This window comes from Blennius ocellaris (assembly GCF_963422515.1).
Source record: "Blennius ocellaris genome assembly, chromosome: 4".
In the NCBI taxonomy this organism is placed as follows: domain Eukaryota; kingdom Metazoa; phylum Chordata; class Actinopteri; order Blenniiformes; family Blenniidae; genus Blennius; species Blennius ocellaris.
This window is the reverse complement of record NC_137653.1, coordinates 5265097-5278180: the sequence shown is the minus strand read 5'-3', so window position 1 is coordinate 5278180 and position 13084 is coordinate 5265097. Positions and strand designations below refer to the sequence as shown.

The window sequence follows — 13084 nt, the reverse complement described above, 5'->3', positions numbered from 1 at the left end:
TGTGAGAGAAAATCTGCACTCTCCTTGCAGGTAGTCTGCCCTTAAAGGCTTTCAGGAAAGAGAGAAAGAAAAAAAAAGAAAAACGTCTACAGCCTTACAACACTGCTCCTTCATAAATGCTGTGTTGGTGGCAAAAGCGGATGAAGCAACAAACATATTTGGTTAAATTACAAAATTTGAACTCTGCATCTATCGCTTGCCAGAACAGCTCGTGTGTCTCTGCCTGCGGTTGCTCCTGCAGATGCAGTAAAAGAGGATGTTAATGAACTGCTGTCACACGTAGGCTGGTGCCTTTGAGGCGGCAGTCAGGATTCTCTCCACGTACTCGTCTGTTTGCAGTGTGGAGGCTGTGATGTGCTGCCTGACTGCAGAGAGTCGCTCGCGGCCAGACAGGAGGGGACCAACTCAGTACAGGGGGTCCCTGCTGCGGTCCCACTCTCTCACAGCAGAGCAAACGCTCAACTGCATGTGCGTGTGTGTGTGTGTACCTATGTTTCTCCCTCTTTTGCATGTGCGTGCCCCTTCATGTGGAACACCTGTGAGTACCTGTAAGATGTATACACCGACTCCGGAAGCACTGAGGTACCTTACAGATTGTTGGAGAATGATTAATGACATAACCACGAGGGATCCCATGAGAAAGCTGACGTGTGTGTGCGTGTGTGTGTGTGTGTGTGTGTGTGTGTATGAGATATTTGTGTTTATACGAAAGACAGAGACGGTCTGCCCACTCTTGTCCCCTGCAATCTGCCACACCTGCACCCTGGGTAGTGTCAGAATGGTTTGGGCACCCGCTGTGCCACCTGTCACCTCAAGCCCTGAGACCCACTACTGGTCCAGCCACCCAACGCCGAGGCCCAGCCTCAATTAGATTGCTATCACACAACCAGAATTGGCTCTTTTTCCCTGACAGAAGACTTCTCTCCTTTCACCTGTCTTTGAAGTTTAAGTTGGGTTTTTTTTTTTTGTTTCTTTACATCACCACAAAAACTCTGAAGCTACTTTCAAGTGCAGGTTGTGCTCTGTATTGTTCAACTTAAAAGAAAAACAAACAAACAAACAAAAAAAAACCCACAATAATGTACAGTTTGGAAGGTTTGGTGTCGGAGCCAGAAGATCTCCTTGTCGGTGTAGTTGCTAATGACATTATCACATGAACTCAGCAAATAGGGTACCCCTCAAAGGGGAATTCAGGGACTCTCTTGTAAGCATGACATCTGGCTCCACCAAACATCTGAGTAAGCAGATTGGCCCTGCAGGCCTGGTGTGACAGCCGATGAGGAAGCTGGGAGATGTGGGAGAACTGATCTGCACAGCTCCGCTGCTCAAGCTGTCACTTTAGCTTGGCTTGGCACAGTTAGATTCTCCCTGGCTCTGAAGCATTAGGCCCACTCTTCTGACTGCCACTGCCCTGCCGGCACCAAGCCAAGTCTTTCGGGGGGAGGGGGGGGGCTGCTCATCACTCCCTTTCTTTCTCTCCTCCTTCTGCTTAGTCTGTCTCAGCAGGGTTTGGCTTTTTTATCGCAATCTCTCTCTTCTTTTTTCGTCCTCCCCTGCGTCTTTCTTATCCCATCCCCACCAGAAGCCACGGAATGGGATCCATTATAATCTGCCATTATTTGCTATTCCCAGTTCCTGTGCTGTGCTATAAGCTCCTCACAGGCTCTCCCTTTGCCAACCTTGTTGTTCTCTAAGTAGGTGTTCAGTCCTTTAATAGTCGCTTCCACCCCCCACCCCCCCCCCCCCCCCCCCCCCCCCCCCCCCCCCCAATACTCAAGACGCCCACTTCAAATACGACAAGGTGACCTAAAGTGAATTGCATGCGGGCACTTTGTGAGTTACAAAATCTCCCCTTGCAGCTGACTGATGTATGGACAGATAAAACGAAAGAAGTGGTCACTGGTGCGTGAAAGAATATAAATACCCAAAATAACACTCCTTCTAAAAACTCAAGGTTATCAAGCTTTTATACTCTACTTTCCTGTCGCTAAATCGAAAACGGCAACAATTAGTTCATGGAGCGGTTGCATTGGGATATCAAGCTACAAATCTACATCAAATTCACAGTGAATGTAAAACATTCTCAGAAAATCTTAACCCACTCAACCATTTTAAAGATAAAATATATCTAGATTTTATCCAGGTACAGAGAGAAGTTAGGAAATTACCTACTCAACACAGAACAAACTGTACCCGCCTCTAATTTCAAAGAGGTCAGGATGTCCTAAAAATTGTCTAAGTGCACATCTAATACAAGTTCTTGGATGCTTTTTTTTAACCCCAATCTATTTGTCTCTGGTAGTTATCTTGTGTAGCTTTTGTTGCATCAACTCTCAATAAAAAGTAAATTAATGAATAATAGTTTGTGCTCATGAATAATTAACCTTTTAATGTCCAAATGTTATTGAAGATATATAGTGCTATGATTCCTTACCATCAAAGCAACTGCTTCATGTCCACTGAAAAGCTAGATAAAATGCTACATAACACACAAGTTCTTCCTGGTTCTGCCTGGTAATTTCAACATTAAAAACCACCTTTGAAATCAACCCTGCTTCACAACCTGGTCTCCATCTATTGAAACCTTTAATCATTTACCTGCATGGGAAAGTGCTTTGGTGTTCTTGTTGTATTTGTTGTTGTTGTCTTTTCCCCCGCTGTCATCATCACATTCTCATTCCAAATCATAAATAATACAATGCATTTTACTTTTTGTGCCAAATCTGTATGTGAAATACAACTCACTTGTCTGGCCTGCCAGGCACCTGCAGGCGTAAGCGACATTTGTTAGCGCAGTGGATCTGTTCTTCTTTGATGCGAATAAGCCTCTGCAGAGCCAGACACCAGTCCTGGGCCACAGTTGTGTTCAGGTTCTTTGATGGAGGAGGGAAAAAAAAAAACACACACACACACACACACAGTTAAAACTTCTTTCTCAGCTGTGGCACACACTCGTGTCATCTTGCACAGACCTCTCAACAATATGTATACACGACACAATACACAGGCGTATTCTTTGACTGGATTTCACATTCAGAAATGCAGACCATTTACAAAAACATTCTTTTCTTTTTTTTTTATCCTCTCAAATGAACCACTGAATTCACTTTGGGTAGTAGATCCATTTTACAGTGAAGCCCAGACCCTCAAGTCAAAACGAATCAAATCAATTTTCTGAAGTCAATGAGCTGCACAAAAGTATTTTCTCTATTTGTTGAGCAGACGGTATTAGAGCTAGATGGAAAGAAAATATCAGTGATTTAGCGCCAACCCAGTAACACTCCTCGTGAGGGCATCGTGCTCATTAAGTGCAGGGAGCCAAAGGTGCCACCATTAGTCTGAGAGGCTCTCTGGTGATTGCCGGAGTACACCTCCCGGGACGTGGCACTGGATGTGGTGCATGATCGTGTCAATACCACAGTGGAAGGCGACTGGGAAATGTCCTGATTTGAACATTGCGGGGGGGGGGGGGCTGTTTTCTTGCAAGAAAATAAATCAGACACTTTTACGCATGATATCTGTGGGAAAGAAAATTACACCACAGTGGCGTCATTGATGAAGAAATGAACGGGGGACTTGATGCTTTTGTAAAATGATCATTGGAGATGCATATGAGGTACATCTTTGAATGTTTTGTTTTATGCCTCCTCTTTTCTTCTGCAATGTCTTCAAAGAAAGCAGCAGAATGATACTCCCTCAAAATGGTTATCTGTGCACCGAAATCTCTTCATTATGAATTCAACAGTCTAATTAAGCTGTGCATACTCCAGTACTGCGATGTCTCATTCAATTCTTTGTGCTCGGGAGGTATTGTAAGGTAAACATTGGCTTATAAAATCCATCGCATAGTTCACTTTTTTTTTTCCCCTCAATATCTTGAGAGACTTCAACTATAAATGATTCAAAGCGCTGAAAGCGGTTTAGGAGGAGAGAATTGCATGCTTCAAGGTTAGTCTGTACCACATCTATTTTTGTTATTTTCTTTTCCAGTGGACAATTAAAGCTTTTAAACAAATCTTGAGAGATCTGCCCTGTGTGGTATTGTGGTAAACATAACAAACCGTGTCTTTTCCTGTGGTTTGACCTGTAGAGTCAGCCACATTGACAAAGTCTTTGCTGACGTTTTGCCTCCGGGCTGAATTTTTCTGCACTTTCACATTCTGAATACTCTAATGTAAACCATTTCTAGACTACATAAACCAGCAGCAGCAGCAGCAGCAGCAGGGTCACCAACACAAATAGGCACATACCTGGTATGTCCCCTGCAGTGTGCCCACAAGGAGAGTGACCTCTTCAACCACAGAAAGATCATGTTGTAGTTCCTGCAGATCCTGGTAGAGCCGTGGAGGGCCCAGAATCGCTTTACCTGAGAAATGCACAAACATAACATCTAAGATTTGGTACAATGTTTATGTAACTTCACTGAAACAAAAAAAAAAAATATTCCCATAAACTGACAACCTTGGGACATTTTTGTCTTCCATGATAAACTCCACCTCAAAACGCACTGTAAATGGAAAATTGATTTCACTTATATAGTACTTTCCCAATGAGTAACAGCTTATGCATATGTTACATAACAGTATATGTTATGGAAAAATTTACTTATTCCTTTTCCTTCATGATTGCTTTTCAGAATAAACAAGGACGTTCTGGTTTCCTCAGTCATAACCATGTCCCACAATGCAAACAGGCGAAATGCAATATTGAATATAATAAACATTTTACAAGAAGTGTTGATAATTAATTAATTCAAATTTTAAGAGTGAATTATTCCTTGATTATCCAAGTTTGCTTTGTTTACTAATCATTGCGAGAGGAAATTACCTGCTTATTCAAATTATATAAACTGTAGGAAGGCTTTAATGGTTTCACATTTTGCCTTCACCAATGTGGAAAGGTAAACAAAACAATGTGTCACAGCAGCCCCTTTACGGAAGTCGCCACAGCAGTTCATATTTTCCACATGTTTTCGATTTGACACAACTTTGCCCTTTAAAGAAGTTGAGCACCGCCACAGCAGTGACATGTTGGTGATGGGATTCAACCCGGCAACTTTCTGGCTTAATGCTTTCTTCTTGAACCTGTCGGACACCAATGGCCCAGATGAAGGGGAAGAGATATTTTTGTTAGTTATATTATGAGTTATAGTTTGTGGTGTCAGCCCCAAGCATTTTATATATGAGAATATGTTTGATCTGCCCAGATGCAGAAATTGCAATATAAACTATAAAACTCAAGGTCAATGTGATCCAAAGACTGTGAGAAAACACTGCTACTGTCTGCAGGAACTATATAGTGGAAGTACAGAAAGAAAAGTTGCTTTTGTTGAAACTCCCCTGGCACCAATAAAAGAGTTTCAACTTGTAGGCGGATCGATCTTCATTATTTGTTGAACTACAGAGAGCGAGTTTATGAGTAAAAATATTAGATGGAGAAACTGTTATTTGGAGCTATGATGCCCTTTTGCTGGGCAAAAGGAATGCAGGTGTCTCATTAGACACAAAATTCAGCATCGATTTGAGGTCCGCTGCCTTCAAAGTCTCTCTCTCTCTCTCCTACTGCTAGGAATCGATAGCTGTGTCTCCTCCTGTCTGCCACACTCTGTCCTAGCTCCCCTGGCCCACATCTCACCGAGCGGCGGGCTCTATGAGAGCTGCCTAATTAAATTCTGCAGGTAGATTTTGCTCCGTAGCTGTCCTGCACTGTCACCGCTACCACATAATAAAGAAGCAGAAGAGCTGAGCCGGTAGGCGGGCTTAGTGAGGCATGCTCCTCCAGAGGGACCTGCAGGTTTCTGTCTATTCACGTGCGTAAATGGAGTGGGAGTAAAGCCATAAGAGAAAAGGGAGAAAAGAAGAGAGGGGTGGGCTGGTTTTGTTCATCTAAAGAGCTTCGTTGTAGCTTTTGAGGTTTAATGGGATCTTTGACACTGGCAGACAGTGACATCTGTCATCTGTGCAAGGAAATCAATAGGTGAGACATCTGAATATAAAGGGGGTGTTGCTGCGGGCTGCAAGAACAATGGGTTTTCTCGTCCACTCCAAAGGGATTGCCTGGTCTTCTGTACAGGTTCGTTATGTCCTCTTGGGCCTGCTGTTGGCTACAGCCTGAGAGGTGAATGTGCTGAGTTGTAATCCAGCGTAATCCCGTTGGTGAGGCAGGATATGGTTTAGACACTCAGACATGGCTATCCACGCCGGGCGCCAGGCACGTCGCACATTGATGTGGAGGGCCTGAGCCCGGAGGATCCCTACTTGCACTCGAGCTGCTATGCCAGTGAGGCCCGCAAGTGGCTTTAAAGACAATGCAGCTCCCACACCTGCATCAAAACCCTTCGTCTGATCCCCATCCAAAGCCCACCAGAAGGCTTCTGGGAAATAAATTGCTATTACAGCAGCGGGTCTGAAGGGACACAGCAATAACAGGGTACAATGAGGGCAAGTCTAAATGAGACAGCACAAAAGTTAAAAAAAAAAAAAAAAAGACTTTGAGGAAAAAGCATAAACATTGTTGGGACAGCCAGATAGAGTCACATTCAGCGGTAAAGGGTAAAGCGGAAGGGGGGGAAAGGGGGCCTGCATATCCCTAAAGGCCAACTTTCTTCAATAAAGATGTGTACCTGGGTCTGCAGAAGATGAAAAATGACTCCATTTAAAAGGTATGCTGAGGGAGAGCTGGATTTAGACTAGACACCCCACTGAATGACATCACGCGGAACTTTAAATAGATGGGTTCGCCCGTTTCAATGAAAACGTTGGGAACAGCCTCCGAGATGCTCAAGGAGGTTTGTGGATAGACATGATTAAGGTAACCACACCGTGTCGAGATGGTGAAAGAGAGGATGTCGGAGTCCCTACCCAGCGACTCTGATGCATAACGTTTGCAGAGTTACATATGGGTAAAGGGCGACAGGCGGCTTCTCCCAGCCACTAACCTGAAGTGATACCAAAACCTTGCAGCAAAGTTGTGAGTACACAAGTGTACACTACCTGAACACCAGCGAAAAAAACAAAAACTAAATCCAGTGAGAATCTATGCCATCTCTCAAAACAGTGGCTGCTTACCGAGCATGACACAGAGCACTCTCAGGAAGGCCCTATTAATATTTAAGTCATGAAGCTGCAACTTTAAAAAGTGTGTAGCATTACATCCCGATAAGGCTTTGTATCTTCCTTTTCCCATGGCATATTTATCAGGGATCTCGTCAGGCTCTGTATACACCAGAGCTTTGTGAGAGGTGGTGGGAGAACTAGTGTTTCAACCAGTGATTCCTATCTACTGCTACTGGCTCTCTAATTGGGCAGGGAAAGGCAGGGAATAATCTCTGCAGATTGATGACTCCACTCTCGACGTGTTTGTGGTCTATCAGAGAGTGAAATGAGACTGTGAGGATGATGCGGCAGGGGGCTCACTACCCCCATATCGCTCTCCAAGATAAAACACCCCCCGGCAGATGGGAACAAGTGACCATCGTGACTATCCCCCTCACAAACACATCCTTAATCAGAGTGACAGGCAGCACGGATACATCGCCTCTCCCTCATGCCATCCTTCAGAACGGAAACAGATTAGCCGTGCTGAGTCAGAGCAAGAGACCGAGACTAAGAGTCGGTCCAAGTTATGAGATTAATTCAAGGGTGACACATAAGAAGGAAGTATAAGATGGGACAGGTTCACTCCTCTGCCGTTACCTGACGTGCAGGCGCCACTTGGTCTCTTAGCGCCACTCTGCTGGAACAAGGTGTCTTTGCCTTGAGGAGCCTCTTGCCCAACTTCCGCTACCTGCACCTGCTGTAAGGGGGCGCTCCACTTCATGGTGTACTTGGGGCCAATGGGGACCAGACTGCTGATATCTGGAGGCCCCCTGGTGGAGATGAGAGACATTTAGACAATAAGACAACGCTTTCTAAAAGGCTTTGGTCTAATGCACTGTAACAAACATTGTCACTAATAGCGAATAATATTTTCAAATATTGATTTTAAATGTCTCGTCAATCAAAACATTCATTGGTATAGATATTGTTATAGCAAAATTCACTTATTCCTTTTCATTCATGATTGCTTTTCAGAATAAATAAGCAAGGTCTGGTTTCCTCAGTCACACTGTGTTGATAACCATGCATTACAATGCACACAGGAAAAATGCAATATTGAATATAATAATTATTTTTAAAAGAAGCAAGTACACAGGTGTTGATAAATAATTAATTAATCAAATCTTTAAGAATGAATTGTTCCTTGATTATCTCAGGTTGCTTTGTTTACTAATCATTGCGAGAGGAAATTTACTGCTGATTCAACTTCTACAAAACTGTAGAAAGGCTTTTATGGGTTCAAGAAGCCATAGAAAGTTTCACATTCAGAATATAGAATTGTGCTCTGTTTTGTCTTGTTGCACAAGACAAGTTTTATTTTTTGTCTTTTGTAAGGAGTTCAAAAAAATGGTATCAGAAGCTACCACTTGGATACAGGATTAATAAAGGCAAGTTATTGGTTTATTGAATTATGACAAGACAAAAAAAATTTTCCCAATGCCATTACATTGTTAATCAAGAGAATTCTTTTTATCATCAGAATGCATTTTGCTATTTTATTAAAAAAGAACTGAGCACTTCCTCACCTGCATGAATGCAAAACATTTCTAAACAAAATAGAAGGAATTCCCTCCCTGTTTGCAGCTTGCTAACAGCATAAGTGCTCAAACATGGGAGAGGCACTTCATAATATCACGTGGAAGATTTGGAGGAGTTAGGATTTGTATGATCGCCGCTGTTCCTCGCCAAAACTGTACCCCTGGCTGTGAGGAGGAGTTCATTGCTATTCATGTATTCCTGTAATCACTCAGACAATCAACATTGTGATCAGTTTGTCAAGATCCTGGAGGGCAGACAAAGTCAACTTCAGGACACTTGAGTTGAATGAGACGTAGAGTGATAATTACTTTGAAGGCTTTACGGGGGGGGGGGGAGGGGGGCTTTAAGCAACATCTTTGACAGGAACTTTGCAAAATTTACAAAATCCCATTCCTGTTTACTTCCTCCGAGAGAGCGAGTGAGAGCAAGATGTGATCAATGGTGCTGTCGTGGAAGATAAATTGGACGGGAACCAAAAAATGTTTTATGTCAGTAATCTGGGACTCCTGAAGCTCTAGTTAGGTATTCTACCATTTGTTTCAAGCTGATAAAGCTCCTGCGACTCCAGATAGTGCTCAAAACCCCCGGCAGCTATTTCTCTTTGCTAAGCAGTTTGCTAAAATATCCCTGCAGTCCTAGGGCATCACATTAGAGCCCTGTGCCACCTAATAGCTATTTCTTCAGACTATGCAGTTTACCAGGCTCGCCCTTTTCAAAATGTACGCACAACTTCATGCCGGAACTATGTCTCATGAATGCATTAGCAACGTTTTCTCACATGCAACGGCATTTTGCTCGTCTTGCTCCACAAGAGGGACTTACTTGACATTTATGTTGGCACAGATAAGCACATCATCAAAGAGGAAGACTTTTCTCTCCTTGGACTTGAGGATCTGTCCCCGCTCGCCGTACACAGTCTCAATAAGCGTCTCACAAAGGACCAGTGACCCCTGCTCCGAGTTCAGTTGCTAAAAGGGACACAGCAATCAGATCAGAGGGGGAGACAGTATCACAAAGGAGCAGTCCTCCGGAGTTCGGTGCCTGGAGGACACACAAGTCAGGCTGGGGGGGAAAAGATGTCTCATCGGGGATTAGCGACACATTCATTTTCCTGAAGGTCATTTAACTTGTGAGTATGTATACACACATCTCAAAGATTTAGTTCGGTCTGCGGATGCCCTTTCACTGGCTCTGCCTCGCACACATTATTACAGTGATGATAGAGCAACAAAGAGGCAATATTTGCATCACTGGAGCTCTGAGAGGTGTCAAAAGAGTTTTTTTGTATTATTTTTTTCCGCAAACACTTTCCTAAAGGCTTCCCATTACTTTGTCTTTTTTGTTTTTACCACTATTGCTGGGTATATTCTGACTTAGCGCACACACACATACAAACAGTTGAAGAAAGACCACAATAACAGATGCAATTTACGCCACAGTATGCTGGCACATGCTGTGCTTTTCAGTCATCCATATGTTTGGCAAAGGGAAATAGCAAAAGAAAGCCTTTTATCACTTTGGTCCAGCTTCTTTTACGACTGCCTAAATCAATACTTTTACTATATGCATACTGCACCAAACTACGCCGAGCTCGTCATAACTGAAACAGTGCCACTTTTCTGTGAGCAGCAGGTTAGATCCAACCAAGAAGTTCAGGTCATTGAGCTCTGATGCTTAAATTTCTTCAAAAAGACAAAATCTGTGTGCAGTCGTGCAACCGACCACATTTCACAATGGAGGCCTTTCTTTCTGCAAGCTGATCTTGGCTCAGATAGCTCACAGAACAAGTCATTAGCTCGGACTTGGATTGATGTTTGATGGCAACGGAACCATACAGCTCCATCAAAAGGTGGGTTTCTATGAGAATACACCGTTAAAGGCTTCGAGTGTCGTTAAGCACAGAGGACACTGCACCATGCATGTGTCTGTATTCGAAACCCATTCACAGTCACATTGTTATCTGTCCTATTCTGGTGACTTAGATACTTTGAAACAAAGAATGAATATTTCATTGGGTGGTTATGGGGCAGTAGAGGAGACTGTTTCCTATTGGAATTCTGCAGTGTCACCGCAGCAAATGGAATTCGGTGTGAGTGGAGGAGATTGGCCGAATCAGCTCATATCAGGATCCTGGAAAGCAAGGGCTGATAGAGAAATGAAAAAAGGGGGGAGGGTGAGACTGAGAGGAGGACTTGGGAAGATGCAGTCACACTAGAAAAAGGGAAGAAGGGCATATAAGTAGACCAAGAAGGAAAGCAAGAGGGGAACAGAGGCGAGCTAGAGAGCGGAGAAGTAGGAGAGCGGCAGGGTGACAGAGATAGCTCTCTTACAGTTTCCAATTAAATGTCTCATTTACCCCCTAATTCTTCTTATTCAGAGCAGCATTTGTTCAGATTTGCAGCGGCAGGACTGTAATTTTGGTGCGGTAATGGAGAAGCAACGCCTCCGCCATCGCATTTGGTGCTGTTTAGGGATGATAATGCACATCATTTCAAGGAGATGACTTTTCTAAATAAAAATGCCTCCCCAGATTAATGTTTGGGAAAGTGATATAAGTGATCGCGGTACACGGGCTTAATTTCTAGGTGTTCGGCCCAGTGCGATAGCGAGGCGTTGACGGGCTCAGAGGGTGGCTCGCGGTTGATTTGATTGGAGCACGGACGCGTGCACGAGGGGGTGAATGTGTATTCGGTCACCTTACTGAGCAGCCGATCACTGACGCTGCGGGCTAGCTGCTGAGTCTCCGCAATCTGGTCAGCGACTCGTTTCTGTTCATTCAGCTTCTCAGCCAGCATCTCCAGCTCCGTCAGAGCGAGCTGCAGGGGCAAACGATCCACGTGGCCCTTTGGCGTATTCTTGAGCATGTCCTGAAAAAGGTCACAGGGAAAGTTTGAAACCCAAGGCATCGTGAGTTGAAAATATAAAGCGGTCTTCTGTTATGACTTGAGGATTTCTCCTGTGTCTTGCACCGTGCTGAATTCTAACAGAATAATGTGCCCCGGTCGGGAGTGTTGTCTCCACCTTAAAAATGCAAAAATTTGGGTCAAATGCTCTCTTTGATTCAGTGTCACAGCTTCTGGCAGCTTAAGGTAACTGTGCACACCACTGACTTTCTAGTGGTTGTGTAAACTCAGTGAAGCTCAAAGGCAATGTGAAAAAACGTGAACACTCCCAATGCTCAAAGTCTGTCAAACTGTATGTCATGCGGCGCGCATATCTATATTTGTCCTGCATGTATGACACAGCGAAAAAGCTTGCTGTTGTCTTGATATTCATCTCAGATGGAACTCGGTGCTTTTTGACTTTGGCTTCCTCCTGCAACGAATGATTTATTATATGCGCTTCTTCCTAAGAGGTCTGCCTTGAGACCAGAAGAAAATGCCTGATTCACATTCATAACTTATCTTCTGAATTCGTGGATAATCAATGCCTACTGAGGGATGAAATGAGCTACCACCGATCCAGGACGTCAGAGCTCAAATCCAAATCTTTGCTCAAAATAGAAATTGGAAGTCAGAATAAAAAGCCGGCAAATGCAAAAAAAAACACACAAAAAAAAGAAACTAACAAAGCGAGTTACTTTTCAAGCTCTATCTGATACTGCTGGGAAGGTATGTGTGGGAGGACTTCTTGTACTTTAAAAATGTTAAAACCTAATAATCAGTTTCGTGACCTTGCACATCCACATCGTGATTAGTGCTGGTGAATGTGTTTAAGCATGTAAAACTGCAAGGGTCCAGTTACATTTGAAGAAAATAATATTATAGCCCTGAAGAAGCATTTTATACCTGAAGGAGTAATATAAACTGTGGAAATCGCTGAATGGGCTTCACCATCAGTCCATAGAGAGTGATCCGGTCAATGCTAGACGCTTGCTTCTTCTGGAAGCGAAACAGAAAAAAAAAGAAGAAGAAGAAGCAGAACATGTGGTTAGAAAAATATTCTTTCAGAGAAAGGCCATTAAGAGGAAACTATACTAATCCTACTGGAAGAGGAGCTTGTCAGAATTCTCTGTGGGCCTCACGTAGGCGAGCAAGTGGGTGAATAAGGTATGAAAACCAGGGTCTCTTAGTCATATGAGTGTATAAAAGAGCTGATTTGTTGAGTGTGTTATGTCTAATGCATTTATGTGGGCGCAGGTCAGCAAAGCGTACTGGAAACAGCCATGTGTTTAATAAAAGTCAGGGTAAAAAGGTAGAATAAGACATCATGAAGAAGAATCAAGAACAAAAGGAGTACAATTTTTTAATCAAACAGCATCACCTGCAAAGTGTTGATGTAAATATAAAGGTTTTTTTTTTGTGCGTGTGGTTTTTACTTTTAACAGATTTATTCTGTGCTATTTTTTAATGATATATACAAGTCAGACATTTCAAGACATTTGGAACTTTGCAGGTGGATTGACGTATAATCACCATAAAGATGTACTCATTCAATTCACATATGTA

General features: G+C 43.3%; 1 protein-coding gene across 2 annotated transcripts in view; it reads right to left on the bottom strand.

Annotated features, from left to right (window-relative positions):
* Positions 1-13084, bottom strand: part of arhgef10la (Rho guanine nucleotide exchange factor (GEF) 10-like a) — a 125688-nt gene that overhangs the window by 76498 nt on the left and 36106 nt on the right. For both annotated transcript variants that reach the window (XM_080494940.1, XM_080494941.1), the window contains 6 exons: positions 12425-12517; positions 11333-11503; positions 9459-9604; positions 7695-7867; positions 4251-4366; positions 2746-2873 (listed from right to left, as the gene is read on the bottom strand). In XM_080494940.1, the coding sequence (XP_080351066.1) occupies positions 2746-2873; positions 4251-4366; positions 7695-7867; positions 9459-9604; positions 11333-11503; positions 12425-12517 (827 nt within the window). The remainder of the gene's footprint in view (positions 1-2745; positions 2874-4250; positions 4367-7694; positions 7868-9458; positions 9605-11332; positions 11504-12424; positions 12518-13084) is intronic.